The 17,805-nt window shown below is 43.2% G+C and overlaps 1 protein-coding gene across 8 annotated transcripts in view; it reads right to left on the reverse strand.

Moving 5' to 3' along the window:
- Positions 1 to 17,805, reverse strand: part of LOC139621818 (neurexin-3b) — a 290,171-nt gene that overhangs the window by 150,214 nt on the left and 122,152 nt on the right. For all 8 annotated transcript variants that reach the window (XR_011691090.1, XM_071478691.1, XM_071478689.1 and 5 more), the window contains one exon: positions 16,273 to 16,392. Coding sequence is in view for 7 of the 8 variants with exons in the window: in XM_071478691.1 (XP_071334792.1) it covers positions 16,273 to 16,392 (120 nt within the window). In the remaining variant the exon portion in view is untranslated. The remainder of the gene's footprint in view (positions 1 to 16,272; positions 16,393 to 17,805) is intronic.

The following is a 17,805-nucleotide window of genomic DNA, read 5'->3' on the forward strand; positions in this document are numbered from 1 at the left end:
CCACAGACCAATCTCTGCCCAAAGATGGCAAACTCTGCTCCTGATCAGAGGTCTGCTTTCCCACCAAGAGCCCGCTGATGCTGACAGCTCAGACACGCTAGTGTGCTCCCACCTTCTATGTTCTCAAATTTGTGTTCTCTCCCTCCTACTTGATGTCTTGTCTGTTTGTGTTTTCCAATCTTTTCCTCCCTCCTTGCTCCATGTTGGACCAGTGCAGGGCATGCTTGGAGCCAACTGCAGCGCATGCCAGGAGGAGAAAAAGAAGGAGGGAGGGAAGCAGATGCTTGTGACAGTGTGGGGGCTGTAATGAGGGTCCCTACGATGGAGAAACAATCAGTAAGGCCTGAACACACAGCCCACTTGCACACACACGCACACACACACACACACGCCGAACAGCAAGGGAGTAATGGGTTGGCAAAGGCCCGAGGCCGGTCTCACTGACACACACACATTTTCACCACACACTGCATGGTGAATAATGAAGAGGGAAACCAACACCATCACCGTTGACCACTCACTGAGCAGAATAAAACCGGCCAGAAAGATTATTACCTGCACCATTTTTGTAAAATATTCATTTAGAGCAAACAAATACTCAGCCTGGCTCAGGTGAATCAGCTCAGTGTGCAGCTACAGTAAGGGAAAGTGTGTGTGTGTGTGTGTGTGTGTGTGTGTGTGTGTGGGGGGGGGGGGGGGGGGGGGGGGGCTCTGGCACTCTCAGTCGTTCTGTCTCATGCCAGGACGGCACATATGACATCCCAGTATGTTCCCCGAGCCTGCCTCTAATACGCACGCAAAGCCTTTCAAAAGAATTACCCCGCCGATGGGAGACACTTTTATTGTGGCGGACGTTTCAGTGAGAGGGAGGTTCGATTCACCAGAGCGAGGGGCGTCGAGGAGGGAAAACAAACGGTACTTGCAGAGTGTGGGGTTCATGTTGCCGCAGAGACGTTTCAAGAAGTGGGACAGAGGAGAGAGTGCACGCTGGAGCGAGCAAGGTTTGAAAATAGCCTGGGACAAAACAGAGACAGCACGGCTGCTAATGCGTGCACGCACAGAACGCTGCAAAAAGGCACATGACGACGGCGGGAAGAGAAAAAAAAAACAAAACAAAAACTCACACATAAACAAAAATGCATGCATAAATACGTGCTCAACACGTGCTCGCTTGCCCAAACAGGATGCAATCTAGTGTCTAAGTCAGCGGCATGTTGGACAGTCTCGGCCAAGGAAGATTGATTATAATTGATTATATCACCACAGGAAGTGGTAAGTCTCCCGTTTTAAAGCCCAGAGATCAATCCACCGAGCGTGATTTGGTTAAGGTAGCTGTCAGGCCGAGGAAAGACCTACAGCATGGGAGATGCTGAATAATATGATATACACAGAAGACCTCTGCTGTGTCATGTTGTGTCTGATGTGGTGCAATACTCGCTCACTACCCTGCATCATCATCATGACCTTTGGAAATTGCTCATTATATTGAGGCTGAGTACACATTTGTAGTTTATGAGGCTCAGCTGTTAGAGGTTTTTATTTTTAGAAACACAACTTGTTTCACTTTTAATGCTAAGAAAAAAATGATTATGGGGATGTATTGCATATGCAGGCAGCTTCCTCTGTGTTATGGAGCCTTGATTCAGTGTACCATGCATCGATACATTTTATCAGTAATGCAAAGCCTCTTACTTCCCCAGCATTGCACTCTTCACAAGCTGATGGGCTGGACATCACTGTCCACTCACAGACAACAGCACTGGTATATTTTTATCTAAGAAACGATACTGGGTAAACTTCCTCTGTCCTCTCTTCTGTCTTAGCTCGGGCAGCTATCAGCTACACTCCTCTAGATGGTTGCTTTTCAATGAACCACAGACCTGGAGAAAACTGCATTTTTTTATAATGTACCTTGGACATGGAATAATCTGCAGAAAGACCTACAATTAGATCAACTTATATCCATTGATAACTTAAAAGGCATCATAAAGAAATTGGTAAATGAGACATGTACTTGTTTTCCTTGAGAGGACATCAAGCTCAAATTGCTGTCATGTCATATATGTGGTATATTATGTTTTATGCTGTATTTTAAGATGTGGTGTGTTTGTACGGCTGTACTTGTAATTTAATCTCAATGTGACTTCCTGGTAAAATAAAAATAAAAATAAAAATAAAAATAAAAATAAAAATAAAAATAAAAATAAAAATAAAAATAAAAATAAAAACAAAAATAAAAATAAAAATAATAAATGCACCATCCACCCTCCAATGGTCCTTAAGGTGGTATTGTGAGTTTCTCACTGTAGATGTAAACTGCGCTCAAGACAAAGATGAACTGGAAGGTTTTAAAGCCTTTCATTGTTTTTATTTTATTTTTTTAAAGTTGCCAAGACGCTAACCAAGGCTGAGGGGGCATGCTGGCTCCACAGTACCACCTGAAGTCTTTGTATTTGTGTGTGCACGTAGGTGTGTGCATGTGTCAGTTTATAACTTGTACCAGGCATCTCAAGACTGACAGCAGTCACTTTGCATTACTGTTAAAGTTACAGTGATGCATTTGACCCCGGTGTTTAAACTAGCCTCTCCCCCGCAGATGTGAACAGACAGTGACACAGTTACAGCCCCATACACAGGCTCACAGTCACACACACATATATACACACACACACACACACACACAGGCAGAAACACTCACGATTACACATTTTTCTGTTCCCTGCTTGGCGCTTGGGAGACAATTTGAAACGGTGGGTCCGTGGACGATCAGCCCTCTGCTGTAATTGGGTCCCTTGTCACCCAGGAAATTCATGTCAGCATTGGTCACATGGGATACTAATCTAAATGGCATCAGTGTCCTACTTGTGTGTGTGTGTGTGTGTGTGTGAGTGTGAGAGAGAGAGAGAGAGAGAGAGAGAGAGAGAGAGAGAGAGAGAGAGAGAGAGAGAGAGAGAGAGAGAGAGAGAGAGAGAGAGAGAGAGAGAGAGAGAGAGGTATGGATAGGAAAAATAAGGTGTGGTAACTTTGAGAAGCAAACTGAGATGCTGCTTGTGAATTCTTGTCAGTGGGCTACATTACAACAGAGCTGTATTACAACTCTGAATGTAACAACTGAACACACAGCCCGGTGCAGTTTGTTTCCTTTAGTTCCTAAGAAGTAAATACAGAGGCCTATCAATGGTCTGGACATACACAAACAATTTCCTGCGATCGATTTTGTTCATTGACCTCACACAGCTTAAAAATTGGGCTGCATTTGAAACTTCAAATCAATCAGAGTTTTTTAAAATGGGAACTCTATACAGCCGAGAAGGAGAATGGGCAACATTTGAAAAAAAGAAAAAAAGAAAAAAAATCCAAATCAATGTGGGTGCAAAGGCAGTTTAATATAACCTGTGGAGCTGCCAAGGAGTGGTGAGATGACCCTGAGAAAGTGATAACCAAAGCTGCCTTGTGATCTTTACTCAATCAACACCCAATAGTTGACTAAATATTCTGCAGTGGTGAACAGCAGGTTGTGCGTTTTCCTGCTTTTCAGTGCAACATATAAGCTCTGTTCAGGGTCAGATGCAAAAGGTGACAGGTTAAAATCCTTCTGTAAAAACGCCTGTGCAGCAGGTTATTATGACCCATAGTTACGTTTTGTTGTTAGGTGACATCTAGTGGCCGTAGTAATTATGACAGAAGCAAAGGGAAAAGAGCGACAAAGTCCGCATCAGGAGGAGGTTGGGCTGGATGGATGGACTGTGAGAATGTGGAATAATTCCCATGTGGAGTTATAGCAGTTTATGTTGCTTCTATTATCCATGACCATTTGACAAAGTTAACCTTGTTGTTATCATTGTAACCATGACAACAGAGATCGTGTTTTTTTTTTTTTTTTAACCAAAATCATGATCTTTTCCTAAAGTTAACCAAGCCATGACCGTAATCATAATAACCATGGCGACGAAGGTAGGTCCATCGCTCTAAATGGAATTGGCATGTTTATTATTGTAACCATGACAACCAAGGTCCGGTTGAGTATTGACAGCCAAATTTCAGCATGGTCAGGCCTGTATGTTTGGATGGTGGGGGCGTCACAGCTGGACCCACGTTCCTCTTTCTACATGCCGACGGCCATTCCCAACTGTGAGTGGGTGAACAAGGTGCATAAATTTGGGTAAAAGAGTAAGAGGGATAAGGACTTACTATGTCAGAGTGCTGTAATGTGAAATTAATCAACAGCCCTTTAGCAAATCAGAATTACATATTCATCCTGGCCATTGTATAATGAATATAAATGACCTTTTGAGAGCTGGCTTTTTTTCATGTCCGGCTCCCTCAAGTAGGATGAGCCACTTTGGTGGAAATGCTACTAAAATATGAAACTAGTGGATTGTATTTTTAAAAGGTAATGTTCATTTACATCGTAATAAATATTAAAAAAGACAGCAGAGAGTAAAAAAGAGGCAGAAGCACTACTAACTTTAAATCCATAGTGAGTCTTATGTGGAAAGAAATTGTGTTTTTTTTTTTCTGAATAAGGTTTTAGGAACACATTTGAGCAGATGTCCCACTTTGTGTTTATTTGGGTTATTACCACATTAAATCAAACTGTCAAAACAAAGGAGGATGTGGTTTCGTCTAGCCATTATTACTGGCTGTAGAATCACTTCATGACACTGGAAATCCTCCTCCACGTCTCATTTTAATGAGTGGATGGATTTAATGTGTAAAATGGACCCAACTGGTGACAGGGACTGCAGAGAGTAGGAGAGAAGATCTCTAATGAGGTTTGTGACCCATTCTTTTCTCAATTAGAGAAACAGTGATATAAATGTTTGATTGACAGTTTGATTAACTATTCATTAGACAGTGTAGGTTATCTATAATAGCTGATCAATGTGTCCAGGGCCCTCTGGTTATATCTATATATATATATATATATATATATATATATATATAAAAGACTATTCAAGGCTTTTTTCTTTTATTTGTGCCATTTTGTTTTTGTCTTTGTTTCTTTTGGTTGCTGCTTTATTATTATTATTATTATTATTATTATTATTATTAATTTTTTTTTTACAATTTGTGAATTTGGCTGTGGTCATTTTACTTTCATTCAGCAAATTTATGACTGACTCGCAGAGTCTGGTCCTGTGAGGTTGTTACCAGACAACCTTGCTTGCTTTTTTGTTTGTCTCTTCGTATGCTGTTGGTTAAAGGTTGCAAATTTTTGCTATTGTTACGTAGCAAGTGTTAGCATTAACAGCTGTTTACTTAACATTCTGGAAGAAATGTCATGAGTTCAGCATCAAACTTCATTCACTCCCCAAGAGCTGTCTCAAGCGGTGGAAAGCAACACCAGTGTTAGCTCTTGTCTTTATCACGTCTTTAATTCTACTGAGGTTAGCATGCTAACCAGCTAGCACCGGCCTGTCTCAACACTTTTCGATAGTGACTCACTGTAGCCTCCAATCTGCCCTGAAGACATAGCACTGCTCAGAGGGCGTATTATAACATCTTGTCTTGTAAACGCAACGATGGCTGAAGCTCCTGTCAAGCTACAATCACCACCACCCGCTCCCAGCAAGAAACCATGTACTGCAGCAGAGCAAATTGAGAAATGGCCCCTTTAACAAAACAGACAAAATGACAATTTTTAACCAATCTTTATGGCAGAAGAATAAGTTTGTCAAAAACATCAATTAAAATAATAATATGGTGATGACAGACTAGTGTGAAGCAGACTGTATACAGGTTTACAATAAAACTCCAACACTGGATCGGTGAGTGTTTTGCTTGAAAGTCAGGAAATATTCTAACTAACACCTTCAAATATAAAAGTCACTGATAAATTTGAGGATTGCAGTGTTTCTGGAAAGGATCTATTGGGGGTCAAATTATCTCCAACATGAGCAACTAAAACTGTCATTTAGTGTAACATGCTGTCAACATAAAGAGGTTTCTCCATCTGTGATCCATAGTCAGTACAGATCAAGCAATCTGGATTGTTTATGATAAGCCGCACCTGCCTGCACTTCAGACAGCAGGAAGCTGATCAGGATTCTTGCCTCGACGGCTCCGTGTCGAGGCAGGTGGGGAGTCTGTAGGCTATGGCTTAAAACTCTGAGAGCAAGTTTGTACAATCTACTGTGAAAGTCTGCAAGTACCATCTGTGGGGGCTAAGTGATGAACTAGGAAGCTGCTGACAAAATAATTGCAGGCATCTAGCAATGAGGCTGAGAGAAAAGAAGGGAACAAAAAAAGGAGTGTGAAGCAAAGTGCTCGAAAGACAGGATGGACAGAGAGAAAGAGAGAGACAGAAACTTTGAGTGAGAGGTTGATAATTATCAGGAGGTGAACATTAAGCACTGAGCATGTGGGCTTTCTCAGCTCTTAACACTGCACTAACACAGTGTTTGGTTGGACGTCAGTATCAGGACACGCGTCATTCCCAGCTTTTGTATGTGTTTGAGTTACCAAGACAAGAAATACACCCTCAGTGAAGAGAGTAACAGAGAATTATGCAAGGACTTAACAGTCGTGTCAAAGTAATGTGTTTACTAAGAACTAAGAACCCCAAACTTGTTGGGCATACTCAAGTGCTCTTGGCAGCAGCCCCCAGGAGAGAGGAGTCCAATTTAAAATTTGCAAAGTCTCAACAAGACATAGCCAGCAGGAAGTCAGCCGCTCTCGATGGGAGGTTCGGTGTCTTTCTTTCTACGCTTCGCCATGTGGACACGGTGAGCAACAACCTGCTTTAAGTCCTCAACCATAGCTGCCCAATCAGTGCAACTGTGAGATGCATGATTAGTGACAGGCATTTCCAATATTAACAATTATTAAGCACATTTTGTGGCAATATTTTGTGGCTTTACTACCAAACTTTGAGTAGACCATTTGTTGGGGTTACAGAAAGACAAATGTGCTGTCTAGAAAAAAAACCTACTTTTAAAAGAAAATACTGTGCTCACATTGTATGAGAGCTAATGGCACTTTTCTGAGCATTTTACAGAAGAAGCTCCAGGGCAACAACAAAAACAAGATTTGGCAGTGAGTTGTTTTGTCAACTCTTTTCCAAGGTCAAGAATGAGCTTTTAGTGTTAACTTTAAAAGCCAATGTAGATGGCAACCCCTTAAAGTGCTCAAATTAAAAAAAGAGTAAAAACAATGGAATCAGCCATTTCCTGTTTCAAGGATACTTCCCATACGTGAAAGCTGCTGTTTAAGGACTGGCAGACACCACAGTCTGCCTTTAAATGGTCAGATGGGTGGGTGACATCCAACTCTCCCCACTGGTTGAACTAAGGTGTGTCTCAGTGTAATAAGTGTGTGTGTGGGTGTGTGTGTGTGTGTGTGTGTGTGTGTGTGTGTGTGTGTGTGTGTGTGTGTGGGGGGGGGGGGGGGGGGGGATGTCTACTCTTTTTGGACATTAAATTGTCAGAGGCAAACGCCTTTAAAATGCCTTCATCTGATGAAAACCATCAGTGTTACGTGATGGAGACCGAACGTCTTGTCCTGCTGCTCACAGGAGCATATTCCTGCATGAGTGCCCTTCAGACACACCACAGGGTTCTTCTGCTGAGAGCCCTTTAATGGTTAAAATGAATGGCTGTAAGCCATCACGCAGTGCAATTTCATATTTTTTTGCTCAAAGGGCTGAACCGCCTCATCCCACAACCTTCTGATGATTGAACTTACTATGGCAACTGAACTCAATGAGTGACTACCCTGTGGGTAAACCCACCCCTCTAATTGTGAGACCAAACACTGGCAATTACCTGAGGGACAGTGCAACCCTGCATGTAAGGTCGGTAGGTAGGTAAGGAGTGTTAGACGGTATCTGTCAGTACACATCAGAGATACGGCATGGCCTTTTATCAGGCCTATTTAAGGCTGGCACTAGTTGAAATGCAGTCAGACTGATGTCTGATATGAGACAGGGGCTGGTAGATCCATGCTCCTTGTTTCCGATGAAGTACCCCCCCGTAAGCGCTGAGCAGAGGAGGGCTTTGTTCTTCGTGGTCTGCTTTGAGTGGTTTAGCTCCCTACTGGTGATGACTACCTATCAGCCTCACTGCTGAGAGACAAAAGAGGGAGAAGAGGGAGAGGAGTGCAACAAGAACAATAGAGCGGTAGAATGAGACCAACTCACCTTTCTTTTTGATCCATGCACATCTAAATTGGTGTTGCGAGGCTGCAGGGAGGGGGTTATTGTACACACTCGGTGGTGCAATTAAGTGCAGAGTGGGAATGCTGTCTACCCGTGACAAATTACTTGTATTTGTGTGGCCTTTCAAAACCATCCACCACGCCGCACAAGTACTGCAATTCAGAGGAGCCATGAGAGAAGCTGATGAGATTCTGACTATTGATTCTGCCCATTGTTCTGACCAGGTAAGCAAATATGACATGAAATGTGACTGTGTGTGGTCATATACACAAACTAAAACTTACAAGCAATTTGTACAAGAGGGAAATACTGGAAGGCACAGGCAAGTTTGCCACCTTTGCGCGCACAGATGCAACAAGGAGACAAAAAAATTCACTTATTCTATCACAAGGTCAAACACACACACATTTAAGCCTGAGAAGCGAAGCTAATTAAGAGAATGTCATAATACAAATTGGTGCAAAGAACATTGCCATAGCCTGCAGGCTTTACATTTTATATGGAATAAATATTTGTATCCACCAAGCTTTTACAACTATGTTGCTGTAGAAACAAAGAAATACATTGCATAATACTGCGTTGTCCCAATATATATATATTTTAACAGAATAGAATAAATTAGAACAATAAGTAGTTCTTTTTACAGCTACTTACAGCAGGACACATGATGCAGGGGGAGAAAGGATCACTTGATCTTTACTGAACTACCCGAGGAAACAGATACCAGAGGTAAGAAATTGATAAAAGAGAGATGTATAAAAGAAAGACTGGCGCACAAAGAAATATCTCAGCTGCAAAAGAAAACGTGAGCGTGAGCTGCACTTACTCAAGACATGTTCCTGCCCAAAAACCCTGAAGTTCAGTTGAGGTGTTCGAGGTATTGATTGGATGATTTGTATGTGTTGCTGGCGCTCCTGAAATGTGTCTAGGAACACGTGTTGATGGATGTGTCTGTGCCTGAGCTCTCAGCCTGTGAGGGCCAGGGATGGTGCTGGGAACGCTCTGACAGCCTCAAGGTTACCCGCCTGGCACCAAAACAGATGGATGCTCCTCATCGTAACTGTCTGTAATGTGTTCAACTCAATCATTCCCTCCCTCTCCCTCTCTCTTCCCGTAAAACATCTCTGTGCTTCGCTCTCGGAGGCAGTTTGCTGGAGGTCTGAGAGGAGCTGTACTGTATGTGTCCAGAGACGGCGGTCGAAGACGTGATTTTATTTATCACACCTCCACGTCTTCTCCTGGGTGCAGCAACTACAATGTAAAGCTGTTAACTATTATGTACCTGGCCTTTAACTGTGTCTTAAAAGAATTGCTCAACATTTTGAAAAACAACTGTATTTGCTTTCCCTCTGAGGATGAGACGAGAAGATCAATATCAGTCTGACAGCCGTGCACCAAGTATGGAGTCAGGATGTGTCTAGCCTAGCTTAGCATAAAGTGTGGAGGAAGGGGGGGGGCATTAAATGTTGGTACTGATCTGGTCAAAGTCACAAAAAGAAGTTGGGGCATTTTCCAACATTTCTGTCAGTCTCTCAGGAAATAATGTTTGGACCTTGTTGCAAATAATCAGATATGTTTATGGTGTTGAGATCTATGACTTTGTACAGTTTGGTGCGGATCCAGATAATAAACCCGATCTGGTGGAAGACAATGTTTGGCCTTGGAGAAGGTATACGCTGCACTGAGTGCAAGTTACCACACTCCGTCTTGTTTGTTTAACTCTATTACAAAAATGAAATGTAAAATGTCAATTGTCAGTTTAATGAGTACTTATTGGGCTGGAGCTGTTCCCCTGTCGACAGTGTTCGTGCTCTGCTTGACTAAACACATCCAGACTTGATATTGTACTTAACATACATGAGGTTCATACTCATATTCTTATCTCAATCTCAGACAGAAACCAAATAGATATGGTTAACCATTACTTTAAAGTTGCATTAATCATTTTTGCCTAATTAGAGGCAGCAAACACAACTGAAAACACAACACTGACTTATTATCACCTTATGAAGTTGTCTCCACAATCTTCTAAGGAAGATATCTGTCTCTTTAGCTGCTAAATATTCCACCATGTTCACTAAGCTAGTTTCTAATTTTGTCTGTATACCATGTGGTGCTGGTCACAACCAAGCAGGTGGTGCAATTCACAATTCTGCCATTGGTTTCATGGATTGACAGTCAGTGGCAGTGGATCAACAAAGGCAGTGGAGAAAACAACTTTTTTTTTTTTTTTTTTTACTAGAATGGCATTCAGTAGAGTGTATACCTCCACCAAGGCCAAACAATGCTACACATACAACCAGATTTTTTATCAGGTTATTATCTGCATCCGCACCAAACTGAACATGTTCACAGAGTTTGTTCAGTTTTACAAAAGAGTTTGTATAATTTAATGGGTTCCTCGCTGGCTCATGCCCCATCACTCCATCAAGTTTGGTGCAAATTGGTTCAGTGCTTTGTTAGTAATCCTGCTGACAAACAAACAAACAAACATGGGCCACATGATAATCTCCTTGGTGGAGGTTAAGGTGGATTTGTAAACAGTTTTAATGATTGAGGAAACGCGCTCAGTATGTTAGTTAGAGGGATATGGGCAATGAGTACTGGTGAGTAACAGTAACTTAAATTTGTTTACAAGTAAACCCCGCAGGGTGTTGTTAATAAGAGCAGAGGCCCGGGCCAGAGAACCAAAGCAATGAGCTGAAACGGCTAAAAGGCTCAATACAAGTGAGTGAAACTGCAGAGTCAGGTGCTCATACTCATTTGTTGGGGTTTGTCATTACAAGTGACAATTTCCACTTTACATTGAGTCGTTGCTCATGTAAACATATTGAGCAAGTGCAGCTTTAAGTCAACCGCCGATACTCATCCTGCAGTAAGAGTAAAGGCTGAGAAATACAGCCAGATATTCACGTATGAAAATAAAAATGGAAAACTGCTCATTTCCTCAACACACCCATGTATTGACACTCATGAGGAGTAACATCTCCCACTCTTCTCCTCCATCTTCTCACCCGGTTTACATTCTCTTTCTTGGTGCCCCGGGGCATTTAGGCTCTGCAGCGCTGCATATATCCAATTATACCACAGCTCTGAGCGCGGCAGTGACACATCGATTGACACAAGCGACATCCAGCCTTATCACAGTGACATGATGCAGTGCTGGGCAAGCATCATTAGCCTGATCAGCCAATAGCGGGACAGCTCGTTAGACCCCCAAGGGCCAGACGTGCAGCTCTGGCTTTAATACAGATATCATAAGACAAGGAAGAGGAGTGATAAAGTGACGGTGAGGGGAAGAGAGATTATAAACCTTGGAGGGACAACGTTATGTTTGTGCACTCTTGTGTGTTATGTATCTGTTTCGGGCACTTCCACTGGGTTGATGGTGGGCAATTACATGTTTCCTCGAGCTACAGTTACACAACAACAGGAGCAGCTCCCTCAAAGCAGCACACCTCCATCATCCAGAACATGTTCGCGTGTGATGATACTGCAGGCAGCGGTCAAACCTTTAAGGAGCTGTTGAAGTGTTCGAGCCACCTGATCACATGATCCCGCGGGAATTTTCGAGCCTCTGCTACTATAACAAACACAGTGAGATCATTTCAAAGTGTGCTTTTGGGATGGGTGGTGCCCCGAGGACAAATCATTCTCTTTGGGACTCTTTTGGCCCATTTCTGATCTACCTGTGGTATTTATAGGCAAATGTTCTCATATTTCTTTGCTCCACTTGTAAGCCCTCTCTAGCCAAAAGCTACTTTCACATATTGTATGAAAACTTTCTTTAAGTCTTTTGCAAAAGAAGAAAAACAACATTTAATCTTTTGTTCACTGCACAAATTACTCCACAATATGGGGATGTAGCTGCGCAGATATTTCAAACTATGACCCAAACATGATGAAATCTGGACTGGACATGGTCTGATCACACCACTGTAAGATACCAAAAAATCTCCAAGAATATGACCAAGATTCTTGCAACAACCTAAGATATTTCCACATTCTCGACACACTGGCACAGCGTTCACTGCTCTCTTCTCCCGATAAACCTTAATGCCGATTGGCTGAGAAAGTTGTCCATCTATCATGATCTAAAGTTGCTGCATCTGTGTGCGCAGCTGAAACTATGCCAAGCTTCGTGGTGCCCCGGTGGTTCTGTTTTATAGCCAGCTCACCCCTGCCCCACACCTGTTTGCTCATCCCAGCCACCTCCAGCTATTTAATCCCATTTACAGAGACAGCAGGTTCAATTATTCAAAGCTCAAATAAAAACTCCTCCAGTATGCATGAGGAGGTCTATAGATACCCTCCACCAGCAGCCTGCTCGTGTGTGTGTGTGTGTGTGTGTGTGTGTGTGTGTGTGTGTGTGTGTGTGTGTGTGTGTGTGTGTGTGCGTGCGCGTGTGCGTTTCACATTTGTTTGTTTATTCAAAAACTCTCACTCATCATTGACGTCATGTCAAAGTAAATGGTGCCATTGTGTGGCTAACTTTTTTTTTTTTTTTTTTTTTCCCTCCTCCAGGTTTATTACTGTTGAGCAGACGCATCAGTCAATGGGGAGAAAACGCTGCTATTATTGATGATTTTCTCCTCAATGGAACATTGTGGACCAGAGGAAACGCAGCTCATTCCCTCAACTCCCACCTCTTTTGTCCTGTTTTTTCTTTTCCCCTCCTCTCTCCAATGAGCAGAGGAGAAATGACTACGAGGCGAATGCCATGATTATTTTCGTTTAAATAGTGAAGGAAGCCGTGCCGCTGCTGCGTTAGCAGTTAGCCAGATATGGTTACAGCCTTCTGAACAAGCCTTGAGAAGCAAATGAAGGACATTGGGTTAAGCAGGAGCAGAGGGTTTGTCGGGATCATCGCACTGACAGAGAAATTCACCACTAAATCTATCTGAGCAATTACTGATTTCTGCATCAAACTGACGAACACTTTCCTGCTGCCTGTCTTCAGCCCCCCTCTCCCTTCTTCACTCTCTCTGTTTGTTTACTGTGTTCCTGACTGTGGAACAATGCAGCGACCTTTGCAGAAATAATTCTATTACGTAAGTTGAGTAATTGCTCTGGATGTGGAAGAGGAGTGTCCGCTGCTCCTCTTGCGTGGCCCTCAGCTCCTATGTCCTTGGATTTAAATGAAACTCTGCGGTATTCATAGAACCTGACAGGGAGAGGCCCGCTCAGAAAACAGAGAGGCGGGGAGGAGGAATAAAAAGACAAAGGGGAAAAAAAGAGAGGGATAGATATGAGACGACAGGGAGATGGAGATGGGCATGACAAAAGCAGTGAGCCAGAACCAAGCAGGATGAGAATGCTATAAAAATAGTCCATCCTCTACCCCCCTGTTTTTCTAAGCAGTGCCAGGCATGACATGTACCTCCAGATTGTCCAAGTGGCTCTAAGAATGGCCTGTACGGTGCAAAGAGCCCTGTAAAATCTTTCTTTGTGTCTTGTTCCCATAAGTACAGGTGTGCAGTCACAAAGTGCAGGCTGCAGGGGTACACAAGAATAAATGAAAGGAGTGTAAATAGTCTGCTTGCCTGCTGAGGTTCTTTTTTTTTTTCCCCCTCTTCTCCGCCACCTACAGCCCTGTTGGCTACAGTGGGAGAAGTGCGGAGAGGGCACAGAGGCTTGACGCTGGCACAGATGAAACTGCGAGAGGCTTTACTGGCAGAAATGTTCGCTTTACTTTGTTCAAGTTTCTTTATTTGGACGATGGCGAGAGACGGAGTCAGAGAGGACAATTACTGATATTTGCTGTGAGCTATCAGAGAGAGAGAGACCAAGAGAAACAGAGGGACAGGCTCCACTCCCACACTGTTAATTAGAATCTCTCTCTCTCACTCACTCAGCGCTGTGCTCACTGAATAACACAGTCACAGGACACAGACGCCAGCACAAGGCGAAGACTGTGTTCATCGATTCCATCTTCATCAAGCCACCTCAATCCAACAATAAAAATGTTGGTAATGTGATTGTATCGCACTACACCAGGTTTTGCATTGTTTAGGAGATAACACAATATTCTCTCTGTGATCCATAAGTATAGAAATTGGATGGGGGGGTGGGGGGAGGGGGGTGCAGATAAAGAGAGAGAGTACAAGAGGCAAAGCAGTGGATGAAAATAACAGGAAAGCTGATTTCATGCTCAGGGGATTGCATCTCATTTTCTCCCAGCGCGGAGAGGGGCAGTGTGCGGTCCTGCTTGTGGACTTACTGCCACCTGGTGGGGAATGACTGCACTGCCGAAACCTCACAGGAGCACAGGCCGCCATCAGAGTCAACATCAGAAGATTGGGTTAATCCAAGAGGAGTAAACTCGACCCCTAATCTTGGGCAGACGGTGTCATGTTGACTCATGTGTGTGCTCTCTTCCTGCCTCTTTTATCCTTTTTCAAGTTCTCTTTATTATTTATTTTCCTGCTCCTAACACAGGAAATGAAAAGAAATTGCTTGAACGAGTTCCATAAGAAAAAGAAAATCAACTCCAGAATTCCCATTAAGGGCAATACCGCTCAGTTAAGAATGCTATTATACGCTTGGACCGTCCAGTCAATATTAGTGAACATCTATCTCCAAAACCAGCAACAGAACCAAGACTTAAAACCTGCAATGTCACGAGGATGTGAAATACATTACTATCTGCGCTCCTGTGATTCAAGAAGAAATATGTCTGTGTCGATATGAAATCAGTGAAACCTCACTTTAAGTCATCCCAGGCAGCGCCGGGGGTTGAATTAATGAGGACTTCTCATCACTAATTAACACATAAACACACAGCTCCCATCACCAAGTGGGAACTGGAGTCGATTACTCGCCCTGCACAGAAACGATTGTGTCAGATGATCTTCTGCAGAGGAAGAGAGAGAGGAGTGTGAGAAAGAAAAGCGAGAAAAGAGAGAGAGAGAGAGAGAAGAAAAGAAAATTGGGATTTGAGAGATATGAAGTCATACACAGTGGCTGGGTCTAACATCAGAAAGGTCTGGATGATTAGGGGGATGCCAGGGCTCACAGAGAGCAGCTCTCCTAACAGCCTTCACCACCTCATTAGTCTGGCCCAGCAGCAGTATGCCCCCACTATTAACCGCTAAATGAAAGACCGCCAACCATGATTACTGAGGGGAAGTCCCTTGTCGTCATGGGGATGAGAGATCCCTACACACATGCACGCACACACACGAGCGCACACTTCAACTTCTACGATAGCTTTTTGAAGGGCATTTATGAAAAGACGATTGAGGCAGAAGTGGATATTTTGCACATCATCAGTCACGGCCGTTTACTCCCAAGCCCAATATGTGAAAGCGTGGGACATCAAGCAAACCTGTTTCGACAAATTGCCTGCAATGCAGTAAGAAAAAAAAACAAAAAAAAAACACCCTAAACAAATGCCAGCATCTCTCAGCTGCTTCATTTAAAGATCACATGAAGCTTTCAGCACCACTTTCATGCAGCAAATCTGGTTTAATAGGCACATGAGTGAAACACCATCAGAGAGCTTGAGAAGAGGATATGGGACACACTGTTGTGGGTGCATCCAGTCTGGCTGGGCATGAATGTGTATGTGAGTGGGAATTTACTGCATATTATCAGAAAGATGTGTGTTTGTGTGCACCTCTGCACACAGGATATTGCTATGCAATGTCATCATAATATTGCAGGGGTGTGTACCAGGAGTTGACTGACCGCATATGTGTTAAAGGAGCCCTCCAACAATTTAGTGTTGCACCTCTGTAAAAGGGGGGGGGGTTGCACCATAGGCCAAGATATAAGATATAAGAAGATATAAGATGAGAAAAATACAGGATCCTACAATTCCCATAATGCAACTTGACTTTTGTTAGATGCTCCCTGATGGGTAAGTGCTCGTGCCTGTCAACAACAATGCCCACACTGGCTATACGTTAAAACTTTCTGGTCTCTAAACTGAAGACAAAATTCACAAAATTCATTTCTTGACTTCACAAAGCTCTCTCCAGAGCCCCAGAAGACATTACTCATCAGCTGTCAAACGCCTTTTAAATGGACTGTGGCATATAAAAATCAGTGGAGTGCTCCTTTAATGAACAGACAATCAAATGCAGGTAAATCTTAAGCCAAGCAGTACTCACGATCGTTGCAGTGAGTCCCCGTGTAAGAGGTCATCGAGCAGTCACAAGTGAAGTTCTCCCACTGCTGGATACACACGCCCATGTTGGCACACGAGTCCTCCTGGCAAGTCGTACTCGGGCCTGGAAAAAGGCGGGAGGTAGAGAGAGAGATACAACAGGTGCACAGTCAAGCAGCAATAAGAGCTACTGCTGAGCCTTAACAATGCAGGACCCATGCAGAAGAAATGCACTCTAGATAAACAGCATGTGGGCCTAGAAGAAAGAACAAGGAGCAAACAGTGCCACCACAGGAAGCCGGACCTGGAGTAAAACACACTTAAAAACAGACTAAGGAATCCTGTTTCATGCTGGGTAAAAGCATGGCACTAGCAAGAAGAGGCACTGAAGAAGAGGCGCCAGGTTTTCACAGGATCAACAGCACGCTTCTCAGGCAGTGGGAGCATCAGCATAGACTCTGAATGACTTACTGAAAACCAGCTACAGGATGCTGGTTTACCTCTAATCTGCATTTAAGACATGATACTGCAGATGAATTAGATCCCAGCTTGGCTGATGTGATGACACTGTCAACATCCCTTAATTTCCTTCTTTCTGTGAGTGTGTACAGGTGGATTTGCATGCAATTTTTTTTCATCATTCCAACATGTTTCCAAAAAAGTTTTAGCAGAGTAAAACTTAGAACACTGCATTCCCTCTATGAACAAGCAAGACAAGACATAACAAAACCTTTCGGCAAAAGACTCATGGATAAAAACTCCATTAAACTATACCCATTTAAAAAAAAATGGCCCTGGTAATCATTTTCATTCTAAACATCTCTTTTACTGTGAAGACGGTGAACATTGGACACACTTGACAGACAGAATTCATGAAGAGCAGAGGAGAAAAGAAACGTAAAGAGCCCTTGAGAACACGCAGTGCATATCCTCACGTATGCACTTCAGGCAGACAGGAGTTGAGGAGGGTATTCAAAGTCAAACTGGATGTGTGTTTGCTATTCCTCGACACCACACATAGCTCTTAGTTTTGAATACTTTGACTGAGAGGGAATGCAGATAAGGACAAGCGCACAGCAGAGATAACAAGATAAACAATCCCCGTCGGAGTCTAGACAGACACGGGGGGGGAAAAAACCTCAACAGAAACCCCTTCGTATAACCACAGAGGAAACAAACAAAAAAAGTAAGTGAAGTCAAATGAAATAAACAGTCCAAATAAAATGGCAGACAAATGCAGGTAAACGGTGTTTAAGAGCAATTGTCTTGTGCAAGAAAACGTGAAGAGAAGACACTTGAAGTTTGCCGGCTGAAAGTGCATTTACTGTGTAATGGAGAGTGATGGTGGTCGACCAGGCGTCCCCCATAGTGTGAGCATACATGTGTTTCTATGTATCGCATCAGTGTGAATCTAGCGTCTGTATGCACACAACGGTGCTCATCTGTTAGTGTGAGCAGTGGAGGATTTCTCTGTGTTTGATTGTTGCAGCAGGAGGCCGCTCGCTCTCTGAAAAACACTCGTCTGGGTAAAACAGCA

Source organism: Trachinotus anak, unplaced genomic scaffold (assembly GCF_046630095.1).
Source record: "Trachinotus anak isolate AG129_WGS33_773 ecotype Australia unplaced genomic scaffold, CSIRO_AGI_Tana_v1 ptg000005l, whole genome shotgun sequence".
Taxonomy (NCBI): Eukaryota; Metazoa; Chordata; class Actinopteri; order Carangiformes; family Carangidae; genus Trachinotus; species Trachinotus anak.